At 40.7% G+C, this 22,730-nt stretch overlaps 1 protein-coding gene and 1 long non-coding RNA gene across 2 annotated transcripts in view; one reads left to right on the top strand and one right to left on the bottom strand.

The window, feature by feature from the left end:
• Positions 1-684: 684 nt before the first annotated feature.
• On the bottom strand, positions 685-7,241 carry LOC144329744 (uncharacterized). The gene is made up of 2 exons (XR_013395383.1): positions 6,984-7,241; positions 685-946 (listed from the first exon to the last, which is right to left on the bottom strand). It is a non-coding gene; the product is annotated as an uncharacterized LOC144329744 (long non-coding RNA).
• Positions 7,242-7,306: 65 nt separating this feature from the next.
• Positions 7,307-22,730, top strand: part of MDGA2 (MAM domain containing glycosylphosphatidylinositol anchor 2) — an 832,021-nt gene continuing 816,597 nt past the window's right edge. The window contains exon 1 of the mRNA XM_001097544.5: positions 7,307-8,848. Within this exon, the coding sequence (XP_001097544.1) occupies positions 8,569-8,848 (280 nt within the window). The 5' untranslated portion in view covers positions 7,307-8,568. The remainder of the gene's footprint in view (positions 8,849-22,730) is intronic.

Below are 22,730 nucleotides of genomic sequence, written 5' to 3'. Positions count from 1 at the left end.
TGGCAAGAAAAGACAGTTTGAAAGCTTTTACTCTACATACATTTTATTGAAGGGAAACAGGAAGAAGAGGGAAATCTCCTCTTCTGGTCAAAGGAAAGTAAGAAAAAAGAGGAGAAGGCTTGTGAGATTTCCTCACACCTTTTCTAAGTAAAGTGGTCTTCATCAGATAGGTGCAGGAGAATGCTGAGTCCTCAGCATTCTCCTGCACCTATCAAGAATCAAGGCACTGCTGCCTTGATTCTTCTCTAGGACATCTCGGGCTACTTCACCTCTATCTGGAAAGCAGCCTCATCGAAGTTAACTTGGGTGGAGGAGTCCTTCAAGTCTAGTTTTCCTTGTTCTTTCTGGTTCCCTGAGAGAGGGAATAATATGTCATCTATGTTTTAAAAAGCGTTATTCCACTGAGCTCTCAAGATATTTTCCTGAAGTATGTTTTACAGATGCAGAAACTCAAGTGCTACCGATTTGTCTAAGCTAGGCAAGTGCGATTCCATAATGATTTAAAAGAAAATTTCCTAAAGACAAGGAACTGGGATAAAGACCCTAGTTATTTGGTCTTAGCCAAATAACTTGTATGTAGACTCTCAACTAAGGTACAAAATGAGCTCTTATATTCTTTTCCTAGGAATGCTGTAACAAGTACCTCAAACTGGGTGGCTTAAAACAGAAATATTTTTATCTTACAGTTCTGGAGGCCGGAAGTATTCAGTCAGGATATCAGCAGGACCATGCTCTCTCTGGAGGATCTAGGGAGACTGTGTTCTATGCCTTTCTTTCAGCCTCTGGTGTTGTTGGCAATCCTTGACATTCCTGAACTTGTCAATACATCACTCCAATCTCTGACTCCATTGTCACATGGCGTCCTCCCCTGTGTGTGTGTCTTTTGCTGTGCTTTACTAGAACATGTTGATTCCCATCTGTTTCCTTGCTCTGCTAAGCAATAAACCTTGAAAATGAAAATTAAAAAAGACATCAGTCATATTGGATTAAGGACCCATGCTACTCCAATATGACCTCATCTTAACTAATTTCATCTGTTATGACCGTTTTCCAAATCAGGTCACATTCTGAGATTCTGAGAAGGATGTGAATTTTGGGGGGACAGTAAGTATACTATCTAGTACAGCTCCCTTTGCCACATTTCTTCTTCCTGTATCTATCTTGTCATGTTCTTGCTTGTTGACCTACATCAGGTACCTCAGTTGCACAGGTTTATTTGGCTGGTCTTATTTTCTTTACCCTTCCGGTTTGATGACACACACGGGGATACCTGCCTCTCCAAACTCCTAACAATCAATTTCCTGCCTACAGGTGTTTTCCCCCCTTCCTCAAGGTACTTCTTTTCATTGATTCTTCTGAAATCCTCCTACTCTAGCCCTGAATTTCTGTGGATCTCCTCCTGACCTTACAAAAAGATGTTTTGCCTTTCTAGGTCACCCCAGATAGGCAGGTTCTGGTCCTACCACCTTACTAACTTATTTATAGAGGGTTGGGCAGTGCAGCTATAAATTAAAAATATCTTATATTCAATTTGTTTCTGATTCCCTGTAATTCTTACTGCTCTATGGTTTCACGTTTATTGAAGTCGAGCATCCCTTCAGGGAAAGGGCAAAAGCCAAGGGAAGAAAAAAATGTGTCAGAGTAGATATTTGAGAGAAAAGGTTTTTTAGGGGAACTCCCAGACCTAAGCTTTAAATTATTACGTTCTAGCTCAGAGGATTCAGACCACGGCAGTCTACTGTAAACCAGTGAGTAGGGAGAATGCAAGATTGAAATGAGGTCTGTTTTTCCCTATACAAGGAAGGTAAAAACTCCCCTGGTGGGAGGGTTGGGGGACAATGGAGGAACAGAGAGAGAGAGAAAGAGAGACAAAAGACAGCAAAGTTGGCATAGGTATATGAATGTCCCTTACACTTTAAACATTCTGTGGCATAGAAAGTCTTTTTTCAAATCTTGCATTAACTCTGATGGAAATGCATCACAGAGTACACATTAGAAAACATACAAAGGAGTAGAAATGTCAACATGGTATATCCAGGTACAGAGAATGAAGAGTGGGGCCATTTGGTTTCCCAATATGAGTGATGTGCAAGAGCTCCAGAACTTCTTGATGGCCTCAGAGGAGAATGGGAAACGCTTCCATGGCTGGAGATCTGGGAAAAGCCTGATGTTTGGAAGAGGAGGGAGCTACGTCCTTTGTACTCAAAGCCAGTGGGCAAAGATGTGAGCTGTGGGTGTAGCAGGGTAAGTGGCAGACACTCATAGATCAAGTGGAGGCCAGCAATATTGGACAAAAAAGGACATCCTTCCCCATTGTCAGGACATGGGAAGAGGACAAGGAGAAGACTGTGTGAGAGTAACCCAGAAAAACTGGGTAATTACATAAAGGAGACTAAGTTGTAAACCCAGAAGATAGTTTCTCTGATGTCCAAACATTAGCTGATATGAGTAGCTCATTAGCAGACTGAGTTTAATTATGGAGGATGTTAAAAGTTACATTTCTATAAATATCTGTTGTGATGGCAAATTTCAAGCCTATCATCTGGTTAAGACGCAAATATTCTTTATTTCCTAGTACATGCACATCTGTAAATTGCTCCAAATACAGAATCTTGGAAAAACTTTTCAACTCTCTTCTAGTCCTTTATATCTTATCTGTGGGTTAATCAGATCATCTCTTTGTCAGAAACAATAGACGTTTTAATATTTACATCACAAAATTTCTGATCTAACTTTGACATTTATCTTTAATCTGGTCTATTGGCAATCTAAACATGTATGCATTGCTTCATACTAACATGCTTTTAAAAGACAGTAAACCAAGCATAGTGATGAACAGGAACTTCTTCACATTAATATTTAAGCTGTCGAGTTCTCCAAGGATACATCCAGGGATGTGGCACTTTCAAAAATAATCTTGAAGCAGAATTGCACTCTCAAATTTTCATGTTTCCAGAAGATATTAAGTGATGCCTAATACTAAACTGCCAAACCATTACAGCTAAACTGCGGAAAGACTTCAGAATTCGATGTGACTGGACAGAAATGGGGCACATGAAGTTTGAATGAAAGAAAGTAAAGTAATGCTTTTAGAGAAAAACATGTCATCATACTTATAAAACTAAACGTTCTAAGCTGTCAGTTCATCCCCAAATGGAAATTACTCAAGTTATTACCCCCATATATTAATGCCCTTTAACTAAAAATACTATCAATAAATATATTGAGTAAGAATAATATATTTCTTGACCACTATATGCTGGGTGATGAGTATATCTTACATGTATTATTTTATTTAAAATTCTAGGTTTTTTTGCTCTTTTCCTTTTACGGAATAAGGGGAATGTCAAGGTCATACTGACGTCAACAATCCAGCCTAGGGCAGTCTGTTGTCAAAGCTCAGACATTTACCTACTATGTCACACTGCCCTGCACTGAACATCTTCTACTCTGGAACAAATCAGCCTTGTGTCTGTTCCTGAAATAGTGTCAGAATTATAATAAGAGTTCAAGGTAGACATGCCAGAATAAGAATAAATCTAGGGCAGGGCTACTAAAATTACCCAGGATATGGTATCTAAGGGTAGTCTTTTAAAAAATAATTATAGGTTCAAGATACAAATTGTATAGAAATCATGAGTGGTACACAAAATCCTGAAAGTTGAAATTAGGGACTAGCATGTCTGGCTTGAAAAAGGGATGGCATTTACCAAACAAGTAAAAACTCACAGAAATGTGCTGCTACTTTAAGCTGAAGATAGAATATCTAGAATACCAAGACCCTTGCCTCATGCTTTCTGCCTCTCCTTCTTCTTTTCCTAGCTAGATACTCTTCACTGGCAGCCACAAAATATCTGAGACCTCAGCCCCATCATCTGGTTACAAATTATCTTGGCATCCTCTCACGGTATCCAAATATACAGCCTTTCCTGGGTACCTACTTTTCTATTTGCACCCCGGATTTGCTATCTCCAGGGATTGTTCTTTGGGTATTTTGTTGCTTCCTCAAGTTGAATATCTCTCCTGGACCTTTCTCAGTCCATACAGTGGGGATCTGGGACTTGACCTGCCTCCTTATTTCTAATATTAGAATTAACCATTCTTATTCCTCTTTTTGTTCTCACTAAAGCCCTCTTGAGAGATAATTCTGTTTCCCTAAATGAAATCATTGTCTCATACCTAACAGCAGTATCTGGGTCCCACTGCTTAGGAGCAACTGCCCCCTATCTGCCTGAAATAACCAGCACCTGGAATCTCCAATGCTGTTCTGCGCCTCATGGCTTTACTATCATCTGAAACAGCCAGTTCTATGTGATGCTTCTTAGACTTCTAAGCTTGCATGCTGGAAGCTATTGCTAAGTAGAAAGAAACAGGTGAACAGGGATTTGGCTAGAAATAATTTACCATCACCACTGAGGATTTTCACATTCTTGTTTGGCAATAGTGTCTATGGGAGTTTGTGTGACTTAAAGGGCCGGCAGGGAAAATGGAAGTTGATGTAAACAACAAACAGGGCCTGAGATTTGTGTTCTGGGAAGAGGCTAAATTGGAAAGAAAGACAGATTTGTCCCCATTGTTCTGAATTTGCCTCACTCAACTGCATCTCTGGAGACAGCAGTTTTTCTTACTTCTGTCCCACTACCTTGGTTGGGTCTTGTGCCAACCTGTGACTCTTTCCATGACAATGCCTCCTCCAAGCTATGGAGGTTGGAACATCAAGCTCATATTGGAGAATGGAGACAGAAATTTTAAATAAAATTATAGTCAATAAAATGATAACAGGTTATGATGACAGTTTATGTGGGATTTTTATGCTCTATGCAACATCCATATTCACTGTGAAAAATCCAAGAAACTGGTGATCTCTGAAATTATTTACACTACTCCTGTAGAAAACTGTTCTAATGGGCGATATAAAGTTTGCTGGGCCAGATTTCATAGTAGTCTCTGGGCCTGCCTTCTATAGCTTTTCCCTTCTCTCTGATAAAGCATCTCTTGCCTGTCCTTAAGCTTCAGCTCAGGCTCACCACCTGGAGGCCTTCATTAGCCAGTGCTAAGGTGTGGTTATATATATTATGTCTGGCTGGTCAGTGCAGCCTGAAGAATGTTGAATTTCAAGAAGCAAAAAAATGTCATTTGATTGAATTGGCAATTATTTCCATAAGTAATCTATGAAGCATTTTCACAGGAACTGAAAACCATATTAAATCCAGTGCATTAAAAAAACTGTTATATAAGCCATTTAATGATTGCATGTAAAATTTGCCACTTTGTGCCCTAGGACTTTGTTTATTTGCAGCACTTACAGTGTCAGTAGAAGTAATGGTGCATATGTTGACCAATGCACTCTGTTCACTAGATTGTGTGCTTCTTGAAGGAAGGAAATATGTCTTATAAAATCTTTAAGTGTACAACAGTCTAGGATAAGGCCCAGCAAAGAGTAGCTGCATCTAGCTATTTCCTCATTTTTAATTTAAACTACAACTGGAATTGTAAATTGACTGGGTTCTCTAAGTTCTCTCCAAGTTCCAAAGATTTCACTCAGGCATTGCTGAGGGCTCACTGGGTGCATGTTCCTTCCTCTGCAGAGATGAGCATTATATGGAAAAGAAAGGTCCTGGGCTCCTAAGGCTCTGTTCAAATGTTGAAGGTTAAGAAGAGTAATCTCCATACTCAGTCTGGGCTCTCCTAAAATGATACACTGACGTTTGGGGATGACAAAATATCACAATCTATAGTTCTTCACACACTCAAAGATCCTATGATTCCATAACTACGTGTTTAAAAGTACAGTACAAATATGGGGGTGAAGTACTACTTCAGAACATGATAAGCTGAAATCAGGAAGAGCCTCATGGACAAGATACATTATGAGCTTTGATCTGAGACAGGAGGTGCAGTTTATTGCCCCATGAAGCTCCTGTGCTGCAAGTGTACAGGAATTATCTACCCACAAAAGGCAGATTTCTAAAATCATGAGACAATTTTTATGCCACAGGTGACCAGTAAGTGAGCATCACTCATTTTTCTTCAGAAATCGCACACACTGAGTTTATTTATAGCATGACGCTTAATACCATCGAGTGAAAGTGGAATTTCATAAATAACGGGTTCTCAACACTGTGTGAATGATCCTCTGGGGGACCCTCTCAAAATGTTTGGTTTCTCATATATTGTAAACCCAGAGGGTAAGCACCAAATCGCACTCTATAAAAAATAACATGCACCATTCATTTAAGTGAGGAAAAGGACCTTGGGGGAAAGACTAGGGACTAAGCATTTTCTAGTGCTTAGGGTCCCCTGCCCCCAGCAGAAGTACAGCATGGGGAGAGGGACCTGCAGTGTCTTCTACTAGTCTATTATGGGAGCAGATAAATGAATACTGTGCTCCAGATTTCCCATAGCAATTACTTTTGTAACACATGTACAAATGCGCGTTTTAAACCATTCCAATCACTTCCTACCCATATGCTGTTTGAATAGTGAAGAATATTTTCAACAAAGTGGACTGCATACAGGAAACATTATTATCTTGGTTACAGAAAAAAATCAACCACTACTATATTCCCAGATGTTCCCTATTAATTTTTAGCGGAGTATTTCCACACTTGTTGCAATGTAAATTAAAGATGCTTTAGATTTTCTAATCCTTTTGTACCTGTAAGTTTTTAAAACCCCTTAAACATTACAGCTACCTCTGCCCCAACAAAAGAGCCTGTCTTTCACACAAGGAAAAGATTTTCCAAGCAGTTAACTTTAGTAGGAGACACTGCATATAAAATAAACTAATCTCTGAACTCCTAGTGTGCCTTCCCCCAGAGCCTTCATCTACTGTGATGACCATACTTCCTTTAAAGAAGACAGAAATAGAGAAGAAACGTTGCCACTTCCAAATGCTGTGGCCTGTTCTGCCCTCTAGTCAAGCATAACGGATCCTGGAAGACCTTGGGCGGCGGAGAGGAGATAGCGTGTCATGTAATTACCCCGGGTGTAAGGTGGGTAGCTGGCCCTTCGGCGTGCAAACGCAGACGGCGGCATCAGAAATACATAACCGGCACTAGCCGCCGCGGAGCTCCCCAAGAGGCGAGGGAGCCCTTCGGCGGGGGAGGTTGGAGGCCTGATGCCACCGGCCTCGCGGAGCCTTTCGGCGTTGTCCATACTGATGAGCTGGGCTGACACAGGAAGGCAGAGCAAAGGAGGGGCAGAGGAGGCGCGGAGGCAGGCGGCAGAGCCGCGCACCCGGCTTTGACGTCGCCCGGCTGCGGCTAGCAGCTCGCGCTCTCAGCACGTAGCGCACAACGTGACCACACACAGCCTTCCTCCCCGGCAGCCCAGCAGCCCGGCAGCCCGGCAGCCGGTCCGCCTGCGCTCCGCGCTCGCCGCTTCGCCCTCCTCCTCTTCCTCCTTCTCCTTTTCCTCCTCCCTCCTTTCGCCTCCGCGGCGCGCATCTCCGCGCACACCCAGGGATCCCGGCCGGCGTCTAGCCCCGGCCCCCAGCAGCCCAGCCAGGGCACCTCTGCCGCAGCAGCGGCCCGAGCGGACGCCACGCAGCCGGGTGCCCTCCGCAGGCGGCCGCTCCCGCGTTCACCTCTGGATGCCACCACTACGTTAGCTCAAGCGGGGAACCCCTTCTGCGGCTCCCTCCTCTAAACTCCCGCCTGTCCCGACCGCCCCCATCCCCTCCACCTGGCGGGGGCGGCGCGGAAGCGAAGAGGACGCGCGCAGTGCCGGTGGGCACGCGTAGACGTGTGCGGATCGGGTATTTGCTTGGCATTCTCCCTCTCTTGCAAGTGGCGGTGCCTGGACTCTGCTTTCGGCTCCGGGAATTGGTGCGGCCGGCCAGAGCACCTCTACGCTGGCGGGGCGCTAAAGGCTATTTTGGAGACCAGTGGCGGTGGCGGCGGCGGCAGTGGCTGGTGTGCCCAAGCGAGCTCCAGACGCACACTCCGCTCCCTGTTGGACCCTTTCCTCCTCCTTCTTCCCTCTCCTCCCTTCCCTCTTCCCCACCCCCGTTCCCCTAGCCCCACTCCTCCTCTTCCTCCTCCTCCTCTTCCTCCTCTCCCCGTTCGGCGATGCGAGTCTGTATCGTGTAACAGGATTGGCGTTGCAATGGCAACTGATGGAATGGGGGAAGGCAAGACAGCAGGGCTGGGGGCTTCGGACTGCGGGCGGGCGGGCCGCTGTCGCCGCTTGACGCCCCTCCGGGGACCTTCGCGAGTTACTTTGTAAAGGCGAACCCAGGCAAGAGAGCCCTGCTCGGTGTCCCGGGTCAGAGGCCACTTCCTGCTCCTCGGCTGTCCAAGCCAGGCTCCCACCGCGCGGCACCCCCGGCCCCCTGCCCGCGCCCGCCGCCAGCCCAGCGCGCCGCCGCCGCCGCCGCTGCGGAGACTCGAGCCCGCTTCCCTGAAGAACACTTCGCCTCGCAGCTCCCCTTCCCATCACCGCCCCCTGCTCCTCCCCGGCGTCTGCGATTTTCCCAGGCACCCGGTGTGAGTGCGGCGTGCGTGTGAGTGTGTCAGGGTTTTGTGTTGTGGGAGAGTGTGTGAGTGTGTGTGAGTGTGTGTGTGCATGAGTGTCTGGAGTGCGGGGCTCCTGCGCTCCGCTCGCGGCCGCCGCCGGGGAAGGACAGACGGACGGCGCTTCCTCCTTCGGCGAGCGGTTCCCGGGCACCTCGGCTCGGCCCGGGCGCGAGTGGAGCGCGCCTGGCTGGCCGCCGGCCTCCGGAAGGTCCCGCTGCGTCCCCCCTGGGCTGGATATGTTCATGTTCACGTGAAGATGGATTTACTGTACGGTCTCGTGTGGCTGCTGACAGTCCTCCTGGAGGGGATCTCTGGCCAAGGAGTGTACGGTGAGTGGAATCGCGACGCTATCGTGACCTTGTGATTCTTAGGCAAGATAGGCTGGTGAGCGAAAATGCACGACTCGCGCCGTTCTGGGGCCCCTCCCGGCGTGGCATTTGATTTACACTTCATCACGTTATTGGGAGCGATAAGGAGGCAGCGAGCGCGCTGCGGATTGGGCTGCGAGCCGCTCCCCCGGCGCCTGGGCTCCGGCTCGGAGTTGGGTCTAGCCGGCAGCAACGCACTCGTGCGAACGAGTGGCTTTGCACTTGATTTATCCCCGCGGGGAATCCGAGCTCCAGCAGTCTTTGATTTAATAATGGTTTGGCTCCTTGCATGCCACGGTGTCGGTGCCGCGGTTTACCCCCACCCCTCCAGGGAAGCTTCCAGTGTGACCCCGTGAGTCTCCCCACCCCTCTCCGCCCCACGCCGCCTCCTCCTCTCCACCTTTTCCTTTTTCTGTGAATGCCTACATGCCTTGATTTTCCGGCTCAGGAAGTGGGGTGACAGTTGAGTTGCGTTCTGCACCAGCCGTTGCCATGAGCACTGACTTGGGGAGGGGAAAATAGCAGACAAGATTCTCGGTGCCAGACACAATTAAGGGACATGTTTGTGTGAATGGATGAACAAATGCATGAATGAACGGACTGCTAAGTCCGCGCGTTTGGGTTCCAGGGCAGGACACCAGCTCGCTGCAGCGGGAACACAATCTCATCTCCCTTCTGGAAAACCCAGATTTAGGTTTAGGAACTAGAGAAGGGCAAGCTTGTTAATTAGGAGGTTTTGAAGTCCTCAAAAGCAAATTCAGGTTCTTTTGCCTGTCAGCAGTTGGCACCCTTAGCTTTCGGGATTGAAACACACACACACACACACACACACACACACACACACACACACACACACACACACATATCCAGGTCATGTTTATAGTGGACTAAAATGTAAGTCTTTTCTTGGGACAAGCAGGTGGTGCCCAAAAAATAACTTCCGTGTTTTTGAGGTCTGGTGGGAGGTTAGAGGTGCACCCCTTGAGAGGACATCAAGCCAAGACCCACCCACAGCCAATCCCACCCCTCGCCCCTGAGTTAGTGTCCGCAGAATGTGTGCTGAAAATCCAGGCCACTTGCCCTTGGTTTCACTTAGGTGTTTGGACTCTGGTGCTGCAGGACTAAGTCAATGGCTGACCCAGAGCAAAAAGGAATGAATATTTGTGGAAGTGTCAGAGCTTTCCCTGCAGACCCTAGAACTGACTGCAAAGTGGACACAGGTGCCAGTGAATCCTGAGTCCTCAAACTCTCTGGGAACGGAGTGCACAGTGGGTGGGTGTTTGGGGATGGATGCCACAGACCCAGCCTTTACTCTGTCCACTGTGTTCTGTCCAGGGCTGAACAGTGCTGAGGTGAGCTCTGGTACCCACTGCACTCCATCTGCTCCTCCCCTTTCCTGTGTTTCTAGCTCCCTTCTTGGCTTCCAAGAAACCTTCACTTTTTCCCATCTCTAAGGATCGGATGTCCCCTCTCCCAACCCCTCCTTCCCAAATGAAAGACAACTGTCTGGTGGTGGTGGTGGCTGTGGTAAGGGGGGGGAAGTGTGTATGAGAGAGATGCTGAGTCTCCTGGCAGACCTCAAGGTTTGACTGAGAACAGGAGGTGGGGCCTGAAAAGAGTAGGAATTAACTTAGTGCTTTTGTGACTATCCTGGACCCCGGTGCCCTCTGAACGGCTGAGAAAAATGGGGATTCTAGCGATGGGGGAATGCTGGAGATAAAGCCTTCTCAAAGGGCTGTTCCTTAGGATGGGAGAGTCTGAATTCTTCTCATCCCATGCCCAACTCTGTGTTCCTCTCTCATTGATTCAGATCATCTTAGCTAAAAGGAATTTTTTGTTCTGGTGTGTTTTTCAGATTTGTGTATATGCATGTGTGAAGGTATGTGTGTGTGACGGGGTGATGAGAAGTGAGAAAGGTTGGGGGCATGGGGAGACAGTGGGACATGCTGAAAACTATCTAGATCGGAAGGGCGTGGTTCCATTTTCCTGTCACTTTTTGTCATTCAGATTATTTGTCCTGGCAAGTCTCAGATTGGGTAGTGGAAAAGGGTAAGATCTGGTAGTGAAGACAAATAGGAAACAGTAGCATTAAAATAATTCTGTGTTTATGTCTGTTAACAATAAACAAGGAGGCAGTTCCACTACTGAGCTGATGATTGTGATGAAGGTGGGGGTCTTTTTCATTTAGTTTTGTTTTTATATTGATGTGGTTATTACTCATGTAGCTAGGAATAGAATTGCTTTTGTGTGAAAAATATTAATCAGTATTCCTGGCCATTATAAATGTCACAGCTATGAGATGGGTTAAAAATTATATATTACTTTTCAGATATGTGTTACCTGTCACAGAAGTTAGGTTCTCAAAGGAGATTAGGCCCCTAGTCTTCAGCATTAGCATCGTCCTGGAACTTGTTTGAAGTGCACGTTTTCGGGCCCCTCTGAGACTTTCTAAATTAGGAACTCAGAGTGTAGGGCCCAGTGGTTTGTGTTCATCACCTCAAGTGATGATTACAGTGGACACTGAAGTTGAGAAACACTGACATAGACTTACAGTTTCATTGCTTTGATTTTGTAAATAATGAACTTTCTTAACCTAAAGTAGTTTTATTTTCATTTGTGGAAGCATTTATAAGGAAGAGAACATTTTAAAAATTTATCTAAAAAAGGAATCAATTGTAAAGGACATAGACATAAGATTTAGTGTAAGGTTAAAAAGTGTGTTTTGAACATTTTATATGAATAACTTTGAGAATGATTAATTTAAAAGGCAGGGTTATTATAAACAGAAGCTTCAAAAGTCTAGATAGGAACTTTGCTAGCATAAAAATCTGTCTTCCTTTATTTGCCTATATTTGCTACAGGTAAAGCCATTCATACTACACACAAACTAATATTTCTCAATAGTGTTTTCTAGTAGCGTGGTTCAAGAGGAAACACAAATGATTTTCTAGGTTACTCAAGCAAAAATCACTTCATTGTAGCCTAAAATTGTTTACATGATTTAGAACTGTGTTATTATAAACTTTATTCCCTGGAATAGCTAGGGTATCCCTTTTCTTCTCTACTTCCTCACTGAAAAACTCTGAGCATGAAATTCAGATTCTATTTTCTAGTGAATTGAGAATATTTGTTGTAACGCATGGATAATTTTCTCTCAAGTATTTTAATCTTCTTCCTGTTATGCCCAATCTGTTTGACAACCATGTGCAATACTTAAGTATAAAAGTTTCTGCTATAGACCTAGGAACTTACTGTCATTTATCTTGGAATATTGCTTAGCAAACTAACTGCACAATAGCTAAGATTTATATATGGTATCAGAGTTGGATGACGGAGATTATCTATTAACTGCCTACCTTCCACCACCAATTCCGTCCTATAAATTTTTTTGTAAGTGTCCTATAAACTTTTTTGTTTGTACTTTATATTTTTTTACATTTTTGATATCAGATATAACATTACAGTAATATGGATTATTTGAAAATATTTCTGAAGGAAAGATTGCAAGAAAACCTCTTCATAATAGAATAGCACAAAAAAAAATCGTATGAGCTAACCATGGCAATTTTAATGGATAATACCCACTTGACACATATATATGGCAATATGAATCTGTGTATTTAAAAAGTTTTACTTTGTTAAGCTATAGATTTTTGCTTAGTGGATTTTAAAAAGCTATTTATATTAAAATAATTCTCCCAATTACTCTTGGAATGTTAAAGTTTTGTTTGAATTTTCCTTTTAGCTTCATTAAACACCACTGGATAACAAAAAGTCATTAAATGAACTGGTATCTGGTTTTCATATTATTAATTTTGTTGCACTCACATTTCATTAGATTTAGGATAACTGATTGACATGGCCTTAAGAATTGGAATGTAAAACCTAGCTATCTGTATGCTTATTGAAATACCTAGAGCTAAGTGATCCAACACATTTTCTTAGTTTTGAAAGTTTTCTTTGTAAGTCGTTCTATGGTAGTAAGTCATTTGGGTTAACTGTTTTTTTAGAGATCCTACTGATAATGACATCATATCAAAAATTGTATCTCCTGTAAACTTATCAGCTGACTTGCTAAAGAAAGAAAAATTATTCTGTTGAATTCTGTAATTTTGCTTCTGGTCATCATGCCTTTAATTGCTAAGAAAGTTATTAAACATTATGAATGCATCAGCACAGACAAATCCCCACTACAAACAAAAAACAAAATACAATTCCAAGTCTGAATAGTTTTATTGGGAACCAAATCAAAAGATGATTTGGAGTCCTGAAATGTTTAATTCACTGTCCAAAAGTAGCTTTCAGAGTGCATTAAAAGTAATAAATAGAGTAAGCTTAAGAAACATGTGAGTATGACAAATTAGCAAGCTATATTAACTCAATTCAGGTAATATCAGTAAATCTCATACAATTTAAGAATGACACCCCAGGCAGTAGCTGGAGAGAAATGGCTTGGTGGAATTAAGAACAAGGGCATAAGTGATACGAGGCGGCTCTGGAAGATATTTCAGACGGTAGTTTAGTGGGTTGAATTTGGATGGATAGGAAGGAATAAAAATGACATGGACGGTCGGTTGGCCATTACATTCAGTTTCAGGATGTTGCCATTCTTATAGCAAAGTACGTTATCTCAGCGTATGTTGATTATGATTTTTGTTCAGATTGGGTTTGGAGAGGCCCTGTGATGAGATACTGCCTTTGACTAAACCATATTTAGGGTGTTAGTCTGTAGGAAAAGAGGAAGAGATTATTTTAATAAATGCTGTTTAAAAATCAATGTGAAGCTCTATTATATAGCATCAGCTCAAACCTGTTTCTCCTCTTCTCACTCCATTGTCCCTACAAACTCATGCACATTTTTTATTGTCATCACCTTGGCCACGATCACGAAAGAAAAGTGACTGGACTGTTCGTTGTATCTTGGGATCATTTTTGCCCATTCAAAAATTGTCCTTGTTGGTCATATTACTGAGATTTCACATGCAAAATGGGCAGATTATTTTATATAGTGTTACTTGCTCTTGTCCTATATTTCCCTGGGAAAGCCCCTAAGTGGATTAATAAATATTTTAGATTGAGCAGGTTGAGCCTAACTTATTTTACAATGAATAAGTCAGTTAGGGTGCCAGAGTTTAGACAATTAAGAGGCAGAGATAAAAGTTTAGAGATGAAATAATTCTGGTGAATAGATGTCACAAGAGAAATTCTAGGAAGGCATTTTTCAAGATCTTGATTTCTTTGCTTAATTTTATTATCTTTGGTTATGCTTCTTTATACTTATATTTTACCAATATTTTTATTTTTGTTTTATAGTTGTAAAACACCTTAAACCCTGCTGGAGAAGAAGGGTACAAATAAACTTTTCTGAAAGGAAGTGCTCTGTATTTTTTTAAAACTTACTATTTTAATGTAACTGCAGTAGGGCTCATGGGGATGGGATTAGAGCATAAGCCTGTGAATTCAATTATATTTTATTAAGACATTGTCAGGAACCATGGTTTGGGGTTGTATTCCAGGTATAGAGGTGATTCATCACTCATATTCTCTGACTTGGTCCCCATGCTTTGAGAAGAGTCTTGCAAGGGTTGGGCTCCAGGTTTGTAATCTGCGAAGGCAACAGCAAACAGCCAGATACAACATCCTACTCTGGGAACTGAGCTCGAGAGCTTGTGCTCTTTGGTAGCTCAGATTAACTAAGGGAATGTGCTGTCATCTCAGTTAAACAAGAGGAGGTCTTCCTTAGGCTCCCTTTCGGCTGTTTTGGAAGGATATGCAAAGTATATTGCATACATTGGAAGTATGAATAGAGTGAACATTTTTAGTTTCTTTGTAATTGACAGTAACTTAATGGTCCCACAAAATAACTTTTGTTTCTTTGCTTTAGTGACTGTGAGTGTAAACACCATATTACTTAGAGCAAACAATAAAATATTGCATTCATAGAAAACTATATCCTATCTTTATTTTCAAATCCAATTAACAGTCTTTTGGCCCTGTAAAATCATAAAGCTGGAAGTGAGAAGAGAATTTAAGATATCATTAAATCATCTCACTAATTCAAGACACAGTGATTTTACCATTATATCAGGCAAATGGAGGTCCTACATTGTTTGTGAAACTTGTTTTCTCCAGGGTTCAGTCGTATTCATTAGATGGATTTGTTTTTCACAAACTACTAAAATCTCTTATTAAAATAATCTGTTATTAAAATAATGGGGCATGTACTTTGTTATTTCCATTTTATATCAGTGCAATTCCATTTTCTTTTCTAACTATACCACCTTGCACTGATCCCATTTCAGCTTTTCTGTATCAGTTTCTTGCTACTTTTCCAAGACACTATGCCATTTCTAATCTTATATTTTTAAACACTATTTCTTTTCCTGTTGATTTCATTGATTGACTTGAGTAAGATCTACGCTTTCTGTTTCAACATCCAAATCATATATTCTCTAGGAATTACAGAATAGGATTTCAACTATTATAAACACATTTTTGGCTATTACACATTTACTACAAAGTTATTTAAATACATACTATGGTATGATGAAAGGCATTAGAAATTATGATGTAACTTACTCTTTCTGTCTCTACAACTTTGCATAAACAGGAACCTCAGTTTCCTGCTGTTCCTGCTCAAGTCTTTATTAAGGACTGTTGTGTGGCTGATATTTGGGGTCATATATATGACATGTGTCAGTATCTTCAAGCAGTATATTTTTTGTCTTGTTTTGTTGTAATGTGAATGGTGGAAATAAAAATAATCAAGTGATCCTGTAGAAGGGGAAGCATGTCTTCCTGAAAGAGGAAGGGTTTGTTCACAGCTAGGCGTCTCAAAGTCTTAATGGACAGCACAAAAGGCAGCTGAGATCTGAAGAAGGTGAGTAGGAAGTAAAGGCTTTTAGAAAAATGTATCTACCCTTTAAATAATGGCCAAACAGCAAAAGCATATATTTTTATCTGAAGCCACTAGAACTTTGTTGTAGTGCATCAGAGTGAAAAGAAAAATGTCTGCTGCCTGCCCGAAGAAAGACCATCTTGAGGGAGATTTTTCTGGTGTCCTGAAAGGAAAGGGTGAGGGGATAAAGGGCTCTTAATAGGGCCTGTGGTCACTCTGAACCAGATTATTCTTCTTGCTGATGAATTGTGGGATTTGGGAACACAAGGAAAAGTTGGGTACAGATTGAGCATTGGAGCATTCTGTCTTTTACTCCTGAGTGTAAGTGAGTTGGGTGTTTGCCTCACCTCTGCTGGACTCTTTACTAGGAAGGCTAGAAAATACTAGAGGAAGATGTGCTACTTTTCAGAAGTGGTGACCAGTGAGAATTCCCCGCACAAACTCTAGGCTGATTTAAGTTCATTTCTCATAACTTCAGTCAACTAATTAATGTGTAACTGCTGTGGATGATGCATGTAGCTATGTAGTAAGGTCTGTAAAATCAAAGAGGTTATGCATTAATCCAGGAGATAAAAACAAATAGAAAAACAAATAAAATAAGGCTATGAGAAATACACAAATGTATGTACCTAGACCAGAGAGAGGAATTACATTTCCTATTGTGGTTGGAGAAAACTTGAAAAAGCTTGTAACAGGTAAGACTTGAAAGTGGGTTGACATAATATAGATAAAGAAGGAAGAAGGGGCATTTCTATAGCGTGGATTCTAGGTGGAGGAATAGTGGTGCAGAAAGAAAAGTAGTCCTGGAATGGGTATGTAATAAAGCCTCAGGAATTTCTTTAAAGTTTACCCCAACTAGAAAGATGTATCTGTCCTTTAACCTATGTGATCATACAATTCTATTGTATGATACTGTGGAACTTGCTCAGATATATATGTCCATCAAGTTTCTGAAGTGGTGTGTGTTAAATGTGCGAAGCTAACTGACCATTTCTTCAGAAGATAGGACAGTTATCTTTAAAGTTCCTGTGGGGGCAACTCCTCTTGGAGGTAAACTCAAAGACTTTTTAAAGTCTTTTTAGAGTGCTAAAAAGAAGTGCTGTTTAGCAGCAGCAGACTATGGGTCCAGAATGACTTAAAAAATCATTTTGTTCTTTACGCATGTACAGCCACTGAGATGAAGGCATTGCCCTTGTGAAAAGAGAGGTATATGCTTTCATTATTGTTTTTTATTATTGTGCCATGCAGCGTGATGTAGTTGAAAACTGTTGGGTAACTTGGGCTTTCTTCTTGTTCAGCTGCTGCTTTACTGTGTTACCTCAGGCAAAATTCTTAATCTCTATCCCTCAGTTTCCACATCTAATAAACTCTTAGGAGAGTGTGCTGATGAATAGGAGAAATGTAGATATTAGCAAGAATAAGAAAGTACGGCTGCCTTTTTTTTTTTTTTTTTTTTTGAGGCAAAGTCTTGCTCTGTTGCCCAGGCTGGAGTGCAGTGGTATGATCTTGGCTCACTGCAAGCTCCACCTCCCGAGTTCACGCCATTCTCCTGCCTCAGCCTCCCGAGTTCCTGGGACTACAGGTGCCCACCACCACGCCTGGCTAATTTGTTTTGTTTTGTTTTGTTTGTATTTTTTCAGTAGAGATGGGGTTTCACCGTGTTAGCCAGGATGGTCTCGATCTCCTGACCTCGTGATCCGCCCGCCTTGGCCTCCCAAAGTGCTGGGATTACAGGCGTGAGCCACCGCGCCCGGCCTGCATTTTTATATCTGGAGTAGAAGCGGGAAGGGAGCATGGAGAGTTTCCCTTCTGTTCTTAAAAATTTGCACTTAGATGCTCTAGCAATTGAACCTCATAATAGGACTGTCATTTAGTTTTTAGAGCAGAAGAAGAAGCTAGGAGGTAACAGAGACCAAGTAATTTTTTTCTGGAAAAATATGTTCTGATTGTGTCAGTCTAGTGGAAAATGACAGAAATTGAGTATTTTTAAACACTGTATTATAAATATGTGCATGAAAATGTGATTTGATGTTGTATTTCGATGCATGTGTAGTTTATATTGTTCCTTATGCTGGTCTTCCTTTCTCAATCCACATAACCCAGGAGTTTCTCCTTCTTCTCCTTAATGGTGGTGGTTAGCAAGGAGCTGGCATCCCCCACTCATTTAAGGGCTCCAGAGAACATTAGTGCATCCTGAACCTTATGGTCATGGGTAAATTCATGCTTATATAAATCTATAAGTGTGTTCAAATACGTGTATCTATCTTGTTTTTGAATCAAGGAGCAAGAATATTCTTAATATTCTTCATTTCAATACTAATTGAAAAATAGGAGTATATAAAAGTCAGCCATCCAATTGGAAAAAAGTAACCTAGGGATATATTTATAAGAATACTTATAATTGGTAGTTAATACATAAAAACAGAAAATGAAGATAAACCATTAAATGGGGTCATCACACAATTACTGTGTAACATGATCTAGTTTTGATCCAGAAGTAACCAGAATTGGTGTTTCCCACCCAATCACCTAATCATTTAAAACATCTTTAAATTAGAATTAACTGAAAAGGCTGAGTGGGACTTTACTCACCATTAAACTGTAACAGCCACATACCTAAGAAAGCATTTTATACATGATGCATTTTCGTTTTCTTTGGCAAACACTTTCTATTTTTGGAAGGTGGAAGGTAGTTCACCTCCATATTCTCTATTCATATAATTAACTAGATGGCTGTAATTGCTTAATTCAATTATTCTTCTCCATGTCTGAGTATTAACTCAATATTAGTCGAGTATATTGGTCGAGTATCTCTTTAACCAAATAGAAGGCAGTCTTTACTCAGGACTGTGAAAGACAACAAAAATTGTTAGTTGAGAAGATTTTTCCCATTATGTGAAATGAGCAGTATTGACTTTGCTAAACAAATCACCTTAAGCAAAGACACACAGTACTCTGTAATATGGACAGATATAACTCCCGAGTATTTCACAGTTGTCCGTCTAACTTGGTATCTTAGAATGAGTGAAGTTATTATCAAGAGTTGGCATAGTTAATGTTTTTATTTCAGTTCTGAACTTGTTCCTTGTTTTTCATGGGTTACTCTACATCGTTGTTGTGATTCTGTCTCATCCTTTGAGTAACTTACATTTTTCATTTGGTTCATGTTTCACACTGGTTTGTACCACCTGTGCAACAGAGATGCTATATTCATTTTGGAGTTTTAGGTCTTAGTCCCAATCAATCAAAGCTCAACCTTTGACTAATTTTTTTTCCTCCTTTGTTGTGCATAGATTCATCTAAATATAGTTGTGTAAGGAAGTGCAACGCTTTTCCATTATGACCATTCCCTACAATATTATAAACTACATAATGACATCATTACTGTGAAAATCGGGGTTTAGAAACCTCCCAGTCTTTCCCCAAGACAAGAATAACTCCCAGTGGACTGCAGCCTGAAATAATCTGTCTTGTTTCTCAGAGACTGCTTCTTCTCTGATTATTTCCTGTGCCTCACTATCAAACATCCCTCCAATTGCAGCAGCTGGGGTGGAAAGTGTCCTTCTTCTTGCTTCCTGTGATTTTGCAGCTGAACTCTATGATCATTATGTCTTTTTGATTAATATTTCAAAAAGTATTTAAGTTTTTTATTTTCTGTCGTTTAATTTGTTAATGCCTTAACTCTCTAAGCTTACTTATGCAAAGAAGTACTTTGACACCCTTATGTTTAACCACCTCTCCTCTTCCAGAGAGAGCTAAAGAAGATACACACACACACAGGCACATGTGCATGTGCATACACACACATTCATAATACAAATATATATTTGTATATAGAGTATTGGCATGTATACTATAAAAATACATACTACATGTTCAAATAGAAATCTATTAACTATGTTAAGAGTATATAAGAGTGTGTGTGTGTATTCAACAATGCTTGGAATAGTAGCTAAATTTTATTTAGGCTAATCCCAAGAAACTGGGTGTTTTTCCCACTTCTCTTGCAAAGCTAACTCTAATTCAGTATTGGCAGCAGAGTATGCAGTCTCTCACCTAATACTCAGTTTGTATTTAAATATTTGTGATACATTCGTGTTTCTATTGTTCATGGGTTTACAAAATTACCTTTAGAAACTGCGATTACTGGCCGAGCGCGGTGGCTTACGCCTGTAATCCCAGCACTTTGAGAGGCCGAGGCAGGCAGATTGGCTGAAGTCGGGAGCTCGAGACCAGCCTGCCCAATATGGCGAAACCCCGTCTCTACTAAAAATACAAAAAAATAGCTGGGCGTGGTGGCGAGTGCCTGTGATCCCAGCTACTCAGGAGTCTGAGGCAGGAGAATTGCTTGAACCCGAGAGGCGGAGGTTGCGCCACTATACTCCATCCTGGGCGACAAGAGCGAAACCCTGTCTCAAAAAAAAAAAAAGAAAAAAAAGAAACTCCAATTAGTTCTGTTTTTTGCAGTTGACAAAAGAGAAGTATTTCTTAGCTGCCTAACAGCAATGCGTGTGCAGTTTATTTCACCTGCATTACAATAATGTATATATTTGAAGCTTAGCATCACTTGCATATTCAGAAGACCATCCCTGCCGTTCTACTAATCAGGCCTTTAAGTTGTATTTTCTTTTTTATAAGTGAGCTTTTAGTGCACCAGCATGTCTATATTCATGTCTGGATTCTAAAATACATGCACAAACAAAACTTAAGCAACTTGGATTATCTTTCATCTTTTTTCACCTATAATTGAAAATAATTAAAGATGAGATATAGTATTTTTTCATAACATAATTGCCATTTATCAAGTGCCTACTGTATGCCACACCTTGTATTAGAAGTTTTATACACATTATGCCATACTCTAATCTTTGTATGCAATAGATACAAAATCTGAAATTTATGAAGTTTAAATAACCACCATATAGTTACTGGTGGCGGAATTTGGAATCAAATATGAAATGTATGTAAAAATAAATACTTGTATACATATTTATTTATATTATTAAAATTATATTCAGATGGGTGTGCTTATACTTTAATGAAATCATCAAAGTTAGGTAGCTCACGTTGGGCTATGCATGAAAATTATCTCAAGCAGTATATACTTGAAATGCAGCTTGGGTAATACATTTTAGCTTGTCACATGAGAAGTATATATAGGTAGCTAATGTCAGCACTTTATACCATACAGTTTTATTTCTTAGGAAAGAAAGATGTGATTTATAATTCTTTTTTCTTTTCAGTATTGAAATGCCCATATTGAGGACTCTCTCTCATATAATTTATTTTTGGAATGATATGATATTTTAAGCTTATTCATAATTGGTAACCTCTAAAAATGAAGAAATGGTTCTACTACATATTCTGCAGAAGTAGTTATATTCCTCCATGTACAATAGTAGGTATGTGCTTATAAAAAATAACCGCTGTCAGGTGTACTACTTTATTTCTCCCTAGGCTGATTAACAATCACTGGCCTTGGAAAGACTGATAGTTAAATGTCATATTTGGCCTAATTTTGTTGAGTTGCCTCTGGGTATTGCTTGGGCATTTTTCACACAGAGTTAATTGAGGAGACTCTATCAGCGGATTTCTTTTCTTGAAAATCTTGTGTGTTCAAGAGGACAGTTGATTGCGAGCTCTGCCCTTCTCTTAGCTGACGGTGAGTTCCTCAAACCTCAAAGCTTACAAATTAGTGCAGTTTAGTGATTTGTTTTAGGCTTTTAGCTACAGTATTTGCCACTATAAAAGTCATTTTTCCTATGCTTTTTGAATGCTGTTATTGTGTCCTATAGTATAACCCTGTATCATTGTGGCTATTGTGTGATTGATACAGAAACTGCTTCAATAGGAAACCATTTCAAGAGAGAACAGGAAAGGTATTATATTCAGCTGTAGCGCCATGCATTTCTAAGCAGCTGATGTTTTCTTTAACTGATAAACATCCCCCCTCAAATTTTCAGAGGCAATTGAGTCTTTAGAACTTTAACTCTTAATTCAGCCTGGCTGCAAGAGCACTGCCCTGAAATTCATTATACATTCACATTTTACAATTGGGAATTCATTAATTCTGTAGCATAACTGTTGTTATTGTATTTCAAAGCCAGATTTCTTCTTTAAAAAAAAAAAAAAGCATGGAGAAGCACTGATTTTGTGAATTCCTTCTTTAAATGATGACTTCCTAATATCTGACCAAATACTTGAAACTAATGGGATGTGACTTTTTGCACACTGGAAATAGTGCTAATGTTAAATGGTGGAGCCATCATGCATTTTGTAACCAAAAATTTCAAATTAAACTGGAAGCCTTTGTAAAGGGCAGAGTAAAAGATGAGTCAAATCCAAGTTCATAAGAGTTCAATAGATTTCGTGTTTTTACAATTTACACATTTAGTTCTATATTTGGGAGTACTCATAGAATATAGTACACCTTTTTAAAATCTTTCTCTGCTTCCAATTTTTGCATGTTGTGATATATTAGATGCATGCTCTATTTTGAGTGAGAGTGGGTAGTGACTTCATAATTGAGGTACACGCTTATACACCTAAGATTTAAGTACATCTGTATGTTGTGCTTTATCATTTAATTTTACCAACAATAATTAAATAATATTCATGAAAGGTGGAATAGAGTTTCTTAAATAAAGTAAAAGGTAAAATATCTTATGAACCTAAAAATGCCATTTAAATGTCTTTAGCTGTGACGAAAACTAACTTAGACTTTCTTAAGGTATTTCTAAGTTTGTTCTAAGAATTTTTTTTAGCGGCTTAACTATTGACTGCTTCTCATTCATTTTACATAGTTGTCACCCTCTCAACAATTATTATGACATTTCAGAGGTTTTCACAGTATTAATGAAAGACTCAGCATTTCTACGGATGGAAAGTTATTTATAAAGCAAATAATGAAAATAGTAAAGCAGAATTTCAGCCTACTATTGTGCT

This window comes from Macaca mulatta, chromosome 7 (assembly GCF_049350105.2).
Source record: "Macaca mulatta isolate MMU2019108-1 chromosome 7, T2T-MMU8v2.0, whole genome shotgun sequence".
Lineage (NCBI taxonomy): Eukaryota > Metazoa > Chordata > Mammalia > Primates > Cercopithecidae > Macaca > Macaca mulatta.
The sequence above is the reverse complement of the archived record's forward strand: the minus strand, read 5'-3'. Positions and strand labels throughout refer to the sequence as shown.